Genomic DNA, 14141 nt, shown 5'->3' with positions numbered 1-14141 from the left:
TTCTAACCTGCTGGCTGAGCTTCTTCAGGTAGGAGACCACGCTGTAGCTCAGGCCATACTCCATGTTATCAGCCAGCAGGTTTGGTGCTCCCATGATTCTCAGAGCCTTCCTCAGGGACTGTGGGAAAAAAAACAACAACACAGCAATACAGTCGATGAAGATCTTTGATGGTTTTAGTATGTTAATCAAATGAGACAAAACTTTAGGACGGAAGAATGATTCATGTATCCACTGACCCCGATATAATACGGTGGCATGGTCTTCAGGTAGTTCTCAAAGGACTGCCGCCATTTAATGGTGGGCTTGAACTTGTGCACTTTAATCAAGTCGTCTGTAATAAGCATACATAAATACAAAAACACAAAAACAAAAAGATCAGAGCAGAGTTTCACCGACCCACAACTCACCAGAACAAAAGACTCAACTTCATTAAAAAAAAAAGACAACTTTCTAAAATAAAGGGAGATTACTGAGAGAAATGATGTCACAGAACCGCATACAGACAGACTAAAAATAAGAGATAATCCCAAACATGATTATGGATTTATAAGTCTTACCCAGAAGTGGCAGAAGCACGGGGTAGTTGTAGGGCATTACAAACAGGTTGACACAGTTCAGAGCTGTGCTGGCCTTCAGGTAACCAAAGGGTTGCCCCAGGTCACTGTACTTGGCACTATTACACACAAACACCTAAAAGAAAAGAGGAAAAAAAAAAAATCAGTGGATGAATGATGTCATCAGAACTATTCAATCAGCAAACACATTGGAAAACATAGGACCTACAGAGATTTTGGGTTGAAATGTGTTTGTCAACTGGCCTGTGAGCTGCTGTTCAACTCTGTATGAACATCTCCTTTAAAGAGAAGCTTGCACTTTTAACACTCCCTCTGAGATTTTTAAGCTAATTGTTTTCGCTTCAGCTAACCTCTGTCTGACTTTCACTCTACGAGGCTATGTAGGACACAGCCTATGATAACTGCATTTCCATTTTTGCATTTACTTGCCTGCGTATATAGACTGTAGTCAAATACAAGGCTGAAAAGCTACACACTAACCACTCCATGAAGCAGCACACTGGAAAACTAAACTGTTAGATGGATGAAAAAGAGACAACTTTACCATTGTTATTAGCCATGCTAGTGGCGCACTGCAGGGCTGGTTGTTCCACCGCTTTGAGCCAGACTGAAATATCTTTAAACTACTGGATGGATTTCCATGAAATTGGGAACACACATTCACAACCTCCTCAGGATGAACTGTAATCCCTTTGCTGATCCCCTGACTTTTCATATATATAGTGCCACCATCAGGTCAGAATTTTAATTTCTCCAATACTTTGATTTATGGACCAAATATCTGACAACTAAAACTAATGGCATTCCCCTCAGCCCCAGCTGTAATTTGTGTTTAGTGCCAATTAGCCAATGTTAGCAATATTAACATGCTAAACATCAGCAATGTTAGCATCTTCACTGTGTCGACATTAGCATTTAGCTCAAAGCTCTGCTGTGCCCAAATACATCCTTACAGAGGTACTAGCATGATGTTTAGTCTTATTAGATCCTTACAATCTTTACCACGAGTAGGGGAAAAAAGTTAAGTAAAAACCTTTAAGCCTGTTCATTGAATGGAATGTTTACATTAGCATGCTAATGTGTGTGTACAGTTATCACAGTCGCTGTGTCAGAAATCAATCTCTCGTTCATTTATTGTCTATTTGCTTCATAATTAACACTAGTTTACTCTTTAGTGAGCTGTAAATTGAGATTTTGGACCCTTTGGGAATCAGTGTGAAAACCTGAAAACTTCCTAAATATTGTCTCCATCAAACCACAGCAAATATAACAGAATACGTATCTGTTAGCATCCTGATATGTGCCAAAATTAAATGATCGGAAAACCACCAGGTGAAAATGTTGAACATAATGGATTTCAGCTTGAAGCTTTCTCTCATAGTGTGTATGTTATGTGTGTTTGTGACGGTGCTGTACCTGCCAGCAGGTGTGCGGGGACTTCCTCTCCAAAATGTACTGTGTGAGAGGCGAGGGCTCCAGCTCATACTTGTCAAAGGGTACTTTGTCTATCACCATGGGTTCCGCATCCAGACAGGAGAAACGTACGTGGGGGTGGGCTGAGCGGGGGGGCTGTGTGTGTGTGTGTGGGAGAGGTAGATACTGTTACAGTACATATTACATCACATTAACAATAATATTCTGCACTTAGAGAAAACTGTATCTCCATAAAGATAATCCTGTCATTTTTGTCTTTTCCTGTCTGTCTGCAAACAATTATATTTATATTTGATGTTCCATTTTTACTCATGACAGACTGATTGTTGGTTTATCGATATTTACAGTGATAAAACACATGCAATGGAGCTGCTGCCTGTCCATTCACATGCCGAATCTTGTTGCTGTTGTTTCACTGTGCAATAGATTTGGCTCCTGTTTTATCACCCTCAGTACTTCCCTTTACTATTGCACCATGATTATTGCAGGAACTGTATGACCTTTATGTTGAGTGTGCAGGTAAACACAGTCAAATTTACCTTTCATGTCTGGCTTTTATACGTGATGTTCTCAAGGAAGCAAATATTTGCTTTCCATTCTTTGTACAGATTAGATATAAATGTATTCTTTGTTAAGTTTTTCAAAACTTTAGGATTATCCTACTGTTCCTCTACGTCATGAAAAAGCTACATGATATGAATGCAAGATATTTAACGGGTGCATAATCGAACCATACAAATGTTCTCTTGTGAAGCATTCTTCTTGATACTTTTCATTGTTTCTTACCAGCGTGGGGGAGTTCTGGTCCGGCCAGAAGGCCTCCGGGATGGGCCAGTGACCAATGGGAACACCGGTTTTAGGGTTGGGTCGTACATAGATCAGCTTGTGACAGCAATGCCAAGGCTGCAGACCGGACTTCACTGTTTCAGCTGGAGCGTCTGCACAGACACATACAGTACAGAGGAAGCAGTTAAAGACTAGAAGGTGTTTGTGAGGTATGAAAATGCAACAAAAGGTTTGAGATAAACTAACTAAGTGTGTAGGCTGAATCAAAATATGAAAGTGGAGGTGTCTAACTAATATCCACCAGCTCTTTATGAACAACAGAAAATAAAAGCTCAGAGAAGATTAAAAAAAAACAGTGAGTGGGAGAGAGAGAGAGAGAAGAGCCCCTCCACAGATCACTGCAGACATGGTGCAGCGGTTGTCAAAAACGTATTTTAGAAATAAAGTCAGTAATAAAATTCATTAAAACAAACTCTTACCCTCAAGCGGAGGAGGGTCGGGCCCCGTCTTCTCGAAGTTTATCACCACTCCGCTCTGGATTTTCTGTACCAGAGACTCCAAACACTGATTCAACATCCGCTGTGAGAACACGCTGTACGAGCGACCTGCAACACACACAAACACATGTATAGAATGTGGGTACAGACCTGGACATCTGAATATTAAACACAATATTATAGGGTTGGACTTATAGCTTTTTTCCTAAATTTAAATAGTATCGGAGTTCAAATCCTTCACACCTATTCACTGTAGGTTTAGCTATTCAAGCAATTGAAAAGAGTCACTTTTTTGGCCACTTGGGGGCAGCAGAAGAAGCTGAAAAGTGAATTTGTGCACATTTGCAATAAATGTTATGTGTAGACTTGGGTTACTTGACAGAAACATGCAGTGAAGGCTGCATGATAGTGGAATTCAAGCTTTTACAATTTACACAAGGTTACTATTATGTTAGTCAAAGACTAACATATACTGAATGATAGCTGCTTGCTTGTGGAATAGAATACTTATGAAACATTGCGATTTACCGTATCTTATGTAACAGAATCTTCATGAATAAATACACTTATGATTCAAAACTCAATTCAAATTGGGAGATTGGAGCTAATATCCAGCCCTACTATTTGAACGTTCTTTCATTGAATGTTTCATCTCTTCTCTCAAGAAAAACAAAGCTTAAGATATTTTACCAACTTGGAGACGGATACATAAATGGTACCAGCAGTGAAGCTAGAGAGGAATTTAAAAACCCTGCAGTGGCTGACTATAGGTACGGTGTAATCTCAAGTGCTCTCCATTTCACATTGTGCTCATCATCATGGGGGTTATCTGTCCTTGGCTGTTACAAGTATGCAAAAAGGTGCTTTGGCATGAAATATGCCTCTAAAGCTCTTCATCAGTCACAAAGCAGGAAAAGGTCACATGAGTAAAGACCATGAATCAGACAAAGCTACAACTGATTGGTCTAATTCAGCCTTCAGGGCCATTAACTGCCTCCAACTTCACCTCTTGTGACCTTGCTATGCACCCATTCACTCACTCATTTCAATAGGCCGTGGCTTTGTGTCAGGTCTGCCATCAGCAGTAATGGTCAGGCAGCGTGTACTGTAGACCGTCACTGACAATGGAGCTGTGTCATGTTCTGCATTCAGCACCACTGACTGCTACAGAGAGCTTTGGTGTGCTCTCTGTTCTGTGTGTTAATCTTAACCTTCCATCAGCATCATTCTAGTCTGTTCCTCCTGCCAGCTGCTTCCACAGCCAGGCAGCATGAGGACTGGAGACAAGAGGGATAAAAGTCTGCTTCTCTAAAGTGGATGTTCCTTAAAACTGGTCGGTAGGGCTGCCAGAGTTTGGCTTATTCTACAGCCGGGGGGGATTTACAGATTGAAATCATTGGCTTGAAAGTATCTTGACGGGCCTGCGAACGGGTAAAAGACGGTTCCAATTCTGGACTAGGTGGGAAAATCGGAGCTTTCTAACCATAATCAACAATTACTGCTTGAGGGTACTTGAGCAAAGCGCTTAACCCCTGCTCAACAACTCCAGCGGAGTCACGGTGGTTAAAACAAGAGCATACTGTGTTTGTGCCGGGTTGTTCGGCTCCCACCGGCAAACCTGTAAACACAAGTAACTCTGAATATTGAGCAACACAGCGCTGAGACAGAGCTCCTGGCTGTCCCCCGCTGAAGTGAAAAACAGTCAAGTCTATCTTATCTCTATCTTTGTTTTTTTCCCTCCCAAAAACCCACAGACCTATTATTCTCCTCTTTCTTTGTATTGACACAGATGATTCATCAGCTGCGCTACGGAATGCACTTACCAAATAGCTATTTTGATCTGGTGTTATAAATACTTTGAGCTTGCCCCAGCATGTTCCACCGGGCTCTGCTGTAGAAATTAGGCTTGTGTCATCCACAAGAGGATTATATCCATGGTGTTTTCCAAAATAAGATATAATGACATCTATGTACAAATATACAGTACTTGGCTGTACAAAACAAAACTCATTATGTTACTTTGTAAGTAGCTGAGATATTCTGGTGCGCAGATGATCGAAAGTTGCTTGTTTAATTTTGATGCCGAGTTCGCCAAATGTCTCAAAAGCCTGGAACAGCAGACGAGATACAATTCCTAACATTGATTTCTTTTGCAGGTTACAGTTTTTATGCTTTATCGGTCATTTATACATTTTGTTGCAGACATGAAGGCCTGGAGGTCTGATTATGGAAGTTGTGTGGATGGGTTTTCTTAATTTTTGGATAATTTACAGTAACATTTGAAATATGCACAATATGCGCCAAATACTGGATCTGGCTTATATTCATTTGTTGTGTCTTATAAGCATTTGTATGCATGACACAATAATAAAAAACTAAAACGTCAGAATGTTCCTCTTTGGTTTGAGACACTATGTAAAGAAAAGGATCATTTGGAACGTACCTACTATATCTCAGCAACGCACGCTTCAGTCACATATTTTGCCTTCACCGAACACTGACTTGCACTCAGTTTGCCTACCTCCAGTGACCTCACACATGGGGGTGATGGGCGAATCGTCAGGTGGGACGCCTCCGAGGGGTTCGGGCTCTACCGAAGCGTTGCCGGGGATGCGCAACACCAGAGCGAACAGACGCTGGTCCCAGCGGAAGGGCTCCTTGGTCAGCTCGCTACCTGGTAGCGGGGTGGTCAGAGGCAGATGGAGCTGGAGGATGGAGGAGAAAAACAAGAGGGCTGAGTGTCTATGACAGAAGAACCATGGATCATAACTGCAGACAATGTGGAAGCATTGGTTAGAGTTGTTCACTACCATGACAGAGACAGAGAGATTTTGCTGTAGTGATTATACTGAGGTAACACTCCCCTTCATAGCTCTGGTTCTATTAAGACTATTGGGGGCAATTCTACAAATCAATGAGCAGTGTGGTTGTTTGCATCAGTGTGATGAAGAAGCTTGATCAGGTATTTAGCTCACCGCATTTTCCAAAAACAGACATCCCCATTTAGTGCTTTTATCTGTTGACTGGTTATCAATTGAACTTGCAGAAAATGACATGACTATGACAACTTCAAATTCTATATATTGTCACAAAGGATTTACTAATATTGCTTTCTACTAGTATGAGTTCTTTAAATAATTCATAGTGTTCCTTCACAGTAACAGGCTTCCTTCTATCGTACTGCTCCTTAAGTACAGATTCAGGTTTTCTTATAAATTTTCTTTTCATGCTTTCCTAGGCAGCCCAGATATTTTTAAATAACTGTGTTAAGAGAGCTGCAATTAAAGTCAACCTTCCCCACCGAACGTCACTTGGTAACTTGTGCCCAGTCTGGAATTATCACAGAGGCCATAAATTAGATTGTGGCTGCAGAATCATGGATTTGCAGTAATTCTACTGTATGTGTATGGCCTGCTGGAGCTACAAATCTGACTTCATGCCATAACAGAGTAGTCAGAGGTCATCTGACAGGGAGCAGCAGCAGAAAATGTTCAACATGGATGGTAGATGCAGAGGGAATGACATCTTACAGAATGAGAGACAGAAATAAATAATTCAAGGTAGAGTTACAGGGAAATGACTATACTCTAGCCTAGCAGACCACTGAGGAATCACTCTGTTCACAGCTCTTCAAACACACGCTACATGCTTTTGAGGCAGCGACACAAGTGACCTTTGTAGTCGTACTTCTGTATCACAATTAGAGCTGAAACAATAGATGATTTATAGATTAGCTGGTCGACAGAAAATTAAATCAGAAACTATTCTGGTAATCTATTATTCTACAGAATTTTTGAAAAAATAAAATAAAATTAAAAAAAAAAATCAATGAATATTTCAGGTCATTTACCAAGCTAAAATATCACACATTTGCTGGTTTCAGCTTCTGAAATGTGAGGTTTTCTTTTCTGTTCTGTTAAACTGAATATCTTTTGGTTTGGTCATGTGAAAACATCACGTCGGGCTCTGGGAAATTATAATGGGCCTTTTTTCACTATTTCCTGACATTTATAGACTAAAGGTTTTATCCATTCATCAAAAAATAGGCAGGCTAATTAATGATAAGAATAACCGAGTCAGTCAAAAATGCCATAAACTCACTAGTTGTAGCTTCTCAGATGTGAATATTTACTGCTATGATAGTAAATGGAAGATCTTTGAGTTTTGGGACAATACAAGCTTATTTGAATATGTCAACTCTGGCTTTGGGAAATTACGAGGGACACTTTCTTCTATTTTCTGACACTTTTAAAGATCAACTGATTAATTTCGAAAGACTTGCTAGTTGCGGCCCTAATCACAATGACACTCAGATGTTAAAACTAAACAGATTTACAGTTTCTAACATTCTTCTAAAAGGTATGTACGTTAGCGATAGCTCACAGTACGACAGGTAAGATATGAAGCTGTGAGGAAAATATAGGAGGACTTTGTAATAGCAGCTGTTCTGTTAATGAAATGTCAGCCTCCGTAGTGACAGGTAACAGGAAAGTGTTTGATGAAGTAATGGATGCTTGTGTTAAAGGGAACGTTGTCTGCATGGTTGTGTGATCAGACAGACACCAGAGTTGTCATCCAGTCAACCAGGAAGCAATCCTGATTGGCTGGGACCCAACGTCTCTGTGGAGATGGTGGCTGACCTCGTCTTGGACTCCGCTGCTGCAGGTCAGCTTGTTGCCGTCGGTGATGGCGATTATGATGGCGGGTTCGAGGAAAAAGGGGTTCCTTCCCTGCGCGGATAGAAACGGACATATTAATGGTGATCATTTTAAAACTGAAACATGACTGCCGGCAAACGCGTGTGTCAAATAACTTTTAAAAAAAAAAAGAAAAGTGAAGAACATTTATAGAAGCTGAGAGAAAAATTCATATTGGACTTTGGCACCTTTATGCTGCTTGAAAGTGTGAGATAGAAATTAGAACAACTAATGTACCATAATATAGCTAACTTACAGGGAATCTATTTTCAGAGGGTGGGTGTATGAAAGAGAGAACTTAACTCGAGGGAATAATAAATAGAAACAGTAACAGCACAGTCTTCAGTGCAGTGTGACTACATTTATACCTCCGAGACACATTTTCGTGCGTATCTGCAGTACAGGTTCACTCTGTCCCTCACAATGGCAGGAAACATTACCTGAGGATCTATATGAAACCTCTTTTCTGCAAGACCCCCACAGTATTTCATGATATCAGCACTCCACGCTGATAAAGTGAAACTGGAGCAGCACTGCATTTATCACTATGCATCAGCCCTGTAGGATCTCCAAGACCACAGAGTAACTTGGTGAGTTAACAGTATATAACCTTAACGCAGCCTCGACAAGTTCCGTCAGCGAGTCCCCGTCAGCGGGGCTGGACTTTCTCTGCAGAGTCGTCCGCGCTTCATAAAGGCCGTCCTGTTCTGACGGCGGTGCAGTTTATTAATGGATGTGGACCCACTCGGTTTGGATTCTACCTGTAGGCTGTGGATTCTGCTGAATGATGGATCTGTCCAGTTACACAAACAGCCCAAAGTAAACAGAGCAGGATACTACCAAGATCCACAGTGCTGTAGGTATCCATGACAACCTAGAATTTTTTTCCCCCCCTCCTCTCCAAAATCCCTTTATGATATTGGGTGTTTTTTTTTTTTTTAGCATGCTAATGAGTTAGCGATGAGGCTAACTTGCCAGATGAAAGATGATTTCATCTGAGTCACATGGGCTCACTTAGCTTTTACTGTTGCTATGCAATTAGATGTTAGTCATAAGGTGGTTGAAAAAAAAACAGTCAGCTATAAAAACATGATTTTGTCGACCATAGTTTGGCAGGTCAGTGTATTATCAGCCGGATCGCTGGTCTGCTAACACAGCACCGGACTGATGGAGACCATTAGAGCCCTGTTTATCACCCAGGCTGACGTGTTAACTCACAACCAAACGTCACCAGTCATATCATTTCCTCACTCTCATCCTTCCCTGTCCATCCATTGCTCTCCTAATGAAACAGTGATCAGTGTCGGGATTACCTGCCGGCCGGCTCCCCCTCTACCTCCAAAGCCCTCTTCATCTCCCAGGGGAGAGTCATCTCAGATGCCTGGCAACCTGGAGGGCTCTTTGTTACTGTAGAGAGAAGCACTCCAGGGCAATATTAACTCCCCCACAGGCTTACTCCCCTTTGTCTTTTCTCTGTCTGGCTCTCTTATCCCACTGACTGCCTTTCACCTTCTGCACTTTAGAATACCACGATGAAAAATCAAAGTCGACTCTTCTTTATGAATTAAATTGGAAAGAAAAGTGGACGATGTTGAGTTATTTATACGGGGAACATCAAATGCAATGCCAATCAAACACGAGTTATTGCATCACTTTAGCCTGGCTTTGATTTACGGCTCTTGAAGCAAAACGAGACTGAAAAATACACAACAAAACACATCTAAGTGTGTGTGTAGTCATCAGAGCGCTGATGAAACCTCTCTGTGAGTTCTGAAGGCTCAATAGGAAACAGCTGCACCTCTGAAGGTTCAGCCTGGTATCTTTCCTGGTCTGAAACTTGAAATAAGACAGTGTTTCAGATCATTTTGTCCAAGTTAAAAGGAAATAGGGTTTGTCACCAATATCTAGACTCCCCACCCCGCTGTGATCAAATCAGTATTAATGTAAATGTGACTCAGCCCACGTTATTTGCTCACGAGCAAGTTAATTTTATAAGGAAGCGCCATAGTTCCACTTCCCCTGAAGAAAGTCCTCTAGAAAGGTAGTTTGAGCTTCACATAAAAGAAACAAAAAAGAATAATAAAATATGAGAAGAGAAAAGGGCTCACAGGAGGTGTAACGCTGAAATTATTCAATTAATTAATTACTCAATCGACAGAAAATGATCCTGTAATAAATCATTATAACTGATTCATGATTTAAGTAGTTTATAAAAGTATAAAATGACAAAACATTCTCTGTTTCCAACTTCTCAAACATGAGAATTTGCTAATTTTCTGTTTCACATAACTGAAAATGTAATATATTTGGGTTTTGGACAGTTGTTTGGACAAAACATGGAATTTTTAAAAAATCATGTCACTATTATCTAACATTTTAAAACTAAAAGATAATTGATTGCAAAAAGGAAAGGCAGACTAATCAGTAACACTTGTTATTTGGAGACCTACAACGATTCTTTGTAAAGCACATAAGAAAATGACACTGCTTACTTTTGGCTACAACATGAGTTATAATGTCATAGTCAAATTAGGAGTAGATGGGAGACTGCCATCTATGCTGAAACTGATCTGCTTGCAGTTGTGAAAAGGCGAGTAAGAGAAGAACTGCACATTAAACTATAATTACCGAAAATCCAGCTGTCAGTGGGCAGAGGTCACTGGTGGACCAGCGCAGGTCAAAGTAACCTTGACTTCAGCATGTGCTGTATGTATTCACAGGCATGTGTGTTCATGTGGATATTGCATCTGCCAGCCCGACAGCGTGGTTGGCATTTGACATTCAAACTCCCCCGAGTGTATCGGACATGCATTATGCATGCTGTATATACGCATCACCCTGGATGGTAGAGATCTTCCATTTGTTACTCAGGAAATAAAAGTTAAACATTCATAATTGTTATCAGCCTCCCAACTTACCTCCACGCTGGAAAACAGACATCTTGATTCAAACACAACCACGAGTGTGTACCCCCACCTAGCAATTACACTGGCTATGGACTAGACTTCTAAGCTTGGACTATTTTGTAGCCCTGGTGAAGAAAGCATCACCTCATTTCCAGACACTGGCCAGAAAAATCCAACATGGTGGTGTGTTACATCTCCTGTGAGCTGTTTTCTGATTTCTGTCCTCATGAGACGAAGTCAGATAGAGCCACTCCGGTCATTTTGTGAAACGCTGCAAGGTAATTAGCACGATGAAAGAAGACTTTATCGTGTGTTGCAGATAAGTCATTTAACTGACATTAGACAAGCAGTCAAACTGTAAACACAATCACACAACTTCTATCTATCATACCCCCTTCTCCCCTGACTTTACTTCCATTATTTACCTCCTAAACCGGAGATTTGAGAACCAAGACAAACCGGTGATGTCATGGGACAGCACTTTTTTGAACCGGTAACACTAAATTAGTCACAGACTTTGTGGGCTCGATGAATATTTGACTGTTATATTGAATCCAAACTATCTGTGAATCAGACCTACTCTGTTGTACAGCAGGAGGAGAGACTTTACACATTAAAACCGAGCGGTGCAACACAATGGAAACAACATCTGTGAATTATAGTTTAAAGCACATTTCTCTTAACCTGCACAATCAGTCTCACACTGTAAAGCCTTTCTGTAAATATCTGAACATTCATTATTTTTTTTTGTACAGAATAATAAAATTATTCAAGAATTATTCAGGATTTCAGGCGGTCCAGATGTTACATTACACACAATAATGTAACAACAGATAATATCTCAGTAAAATGTTAAAAAAAAAAAAAAAGTCTTTTCACAAACAGCGTCAGAATGTGCTTATCAAGACATGAAGGGCCATGAAGTTTAGACTTCAGTCATGGTAGAAACAGTATCATGGTCCTCTGTCCAGCTGCAAACTACATTCAGATGCTTATTTATCAGGAGCACTTAGCATAAAATAATGAAGTCTAATACAACAGAGCAGCAAGAAATCCTACTATGATGAAAGTTGTAATGTTCAGTTTTTGTTCAAACTATTTTGAGGTGTACTCATTCTGGAGGCTGTACTGACACTGAAATGTTTTTTTTTGTAAAAAAAAAAAATTGTATTTATATTAATGAGATTTGACTAAATATTAGAACCATCTCTCAGGTAATATAATTTAACGGCACTTCCAAAATGACCATGATTTTTAATCAACTCCCTAAAACAGCTGCAACAAAACTGAACATTACAACCTTTATGAAGATGGGATTTAATGCAGGCATGTTGTATTTTTTTTTTTTTTAGCTCAGTGTACCTAATACAACAGCAACTGGAGCGCAGATCTGTGCAGACTTCCTTAACTGTTTAAATACATCATGCACTTCTGGGCTTTTATGCTTCAAGCTAATTTATAGCTCTAATCTCTATGCAGCTAAAAATATTAGCATGAAGATATCCATGATTTAAGCGCACAGTGGCGGTATGTAACACAAACACAAGTCACCAAATCAATGGTGAAATCCATAACGGCTACTGAAGTGAAAAAATAATTTGTTCCTGATTTTTTTTTTTTTTTTTTTACTTATGTTTGTGTCAAGAGTACATGACTCTGAAGGTGTGTGGGGTCACAGTATGCAGGTGGTTGATGCTTGTAAGACTGGGGATAGGGGAAGGGGAGTAGGGGGAGAGGGTGAAGAGGGGGTCTGTGGGGGTGGGGGGGGGGGGCGTAGAGCACCTTGTCATAGCACTTTCCAAAAACCTGATTTCCTCTCTGCCTCTTCAGTTACTACATACCTGTCCATAGTTGTCTATCCCAGTCACTAATCTATTGAGATTGAGTAAATCAAAAGCGGTCCTCAAGGACTGGCCAATAGCTGTGAGTCCGGTTGCTTGTAGGTTCCTCAGCTCTGTCATGAATGTGGCGTGGCTCTCCTTCCATCCAGCCTTTGAGAAAGCAAAACAAAACATATGGTTAATAACATGCATCAAACTTAAATAACTACCCCACTGTTGTGTACAGCAGACAACTTCTACAGATGTCAGCGGTTAACTTCCATGTTTTTTATTATGAATCTCAGCTGATAAACATCTATATAGGTCGTTTCCTCTCTGTTTGCAAAAATAAGATGACAGCACTGCAGCTGAGTTCCTGATCTGATCTGTTTCTACCAGGATGGTGTGACCCGCCGGGGACCATAAATTACTAAGTCGCAATGTGTGGCATGACTAAAGTGGAAATTTGGTCTAAACAAGTAAAGTAGGCTAGTCTGCCCCCCCCCCCCCCCCCCCCCCCTCCTCCCCCTCCCCCCTCCCAGATATCACCTCGCTGTATAAATAACACCCAGAGTTCCTTGCAGCTCACATTGAAACAAAATGTCGGCCATGTTTTAAAAGGGGTATGAAAGCTCCTCCTGAAGATTTTTTCTCGACACAATTGATGTAGTGATCACAAGCGTGGCGGAGCGATGGAAGGACAGTCAGTCAATCTATCTGCGCAATGTTAAAGCTGGACATGAACCCGAAAACAAACTCTAACCTTTATCCCGAGCGGAACGTCTTCAAAATTTACCAACATGTACCGGTCCCCTCGGCTGGCCGGGTCCCTGCCTCTGAGCTGTGGAGATAGGAGACAATTATTCACGGTTATCGAGAGAGATCAGGTGTTGACAGGCGAGCTTGCAGCAGCACAACGATGATCTGAATGTGTCCCGTGGTTACAGTACCTTCATAAAAGTCTCAACAGCGCCTTTTGCTACGTCCAGATAGGTAGTGCCCAGATGGGTGCGCTGGTTCATTGAAGCGGACGTGTCTATCAGAAAAAGTAAAACGGGCATTGTGATGGTAATGACACGTTCTGCATGGACTTGGTGTCAGTACAAGCGGCCAAAACGCAAAAAAAAAAAAAAAATCTTTTGTTCTCCTGCCGCCTGTATCACCTCTCAGCTAGCTAGCTGGCTGGCTAGCTGGCTAACTGTCTGTCTCACACATTCTTTCAAAAAAAAGTGTAAGAATAGTGAGTGTAGAAGCCCTTTCCGGGCAAACTAAACTAAAAACCTCAAACCCAAGGGGCAGGTTATTGATTCACGAGGGATTTTGGTAATTTTTTACAATATTTTGCAATTATTCCTAAGTTTCATAGTCACAAAGTTCCCCTCACAGAGAGTCCCTGCTTCTGCCTGCACTGAGAGCGCTGTGTCC

The 14141-nt window shown here is 41.0% G+C and overlaps 1 protein-coding gene across 4 annotated transcripts in view; it reads right to left on the bottom strand.

The window, feature by feature from the left end:
* Nucleotides 1–14141, bottom strand: part of ints6 (integrator complex subunit 6) — a 20697-nt gene extending 6556 nt beyond the window's left edge. Inside the window, exons 1-11 of one of the 4 annotated variants that reach the window (XM_044365435.1) lie at nt 13667–14138; nt 13480–13557; nt 12738–12887; nt 7934–8023; nt 5815–5998; nt 3276–3401; nt 2797–2948; nt 1993–2145; nt 559–691; nt 238–332; nt 8–118 (exon numbers count right to left, since the gene is read on the bottom strand). In XM_044365435.1, the coding sequence (XP_044221370.1) occupies nt 8–118; nt 238–332; nt 559–691; nt 1993–2145; nt 2797–2948; nt 3276–3401; nt 5815–5998; nt 7934–8023; nt 12738–12887; nt 13480–13557; nt 13667–13777 (1383 nt within the window). In that variant the 5' untranslated portion in view covers nt 13778–14138. Of the gene's footprint in view, nt 1–7; nt 119–237; nt 333–558; nt 692–1992; nt 2146–2796; nt 2949–3275; nt 3402–5814; nt 5999–7933; nt 8024–8881; nt 11168–12737; nt 12888–13479; nt 13558–13666 lie in introns of those variants that run through there. The other 3 variants (XM_044365436.1, XR_006405953.1, XM_044365438.1) reach the window with 3 other exon arrangements.

The sequence above is a fragment of the Thunnus albacares genome, chromosome 11 (genome assembly GCF_914725855.1).
Source record: "Thunnus albacares chromosome 11, fThuAlb1.1, whole genome shotgun sequence".
In the NCBI taxonomy this organism is placed as follows: Eukaryota; Metazoa; Chordata; class Actinopteri; order Scombriformes; family Scombridae; genus Thunnus; species Thunnus albacares.
The sequence above is the reverse complement of the archived record's forward strand: the minus strand, read 5'-3'. Positions and strand labels throughout refer to the sequence as shown.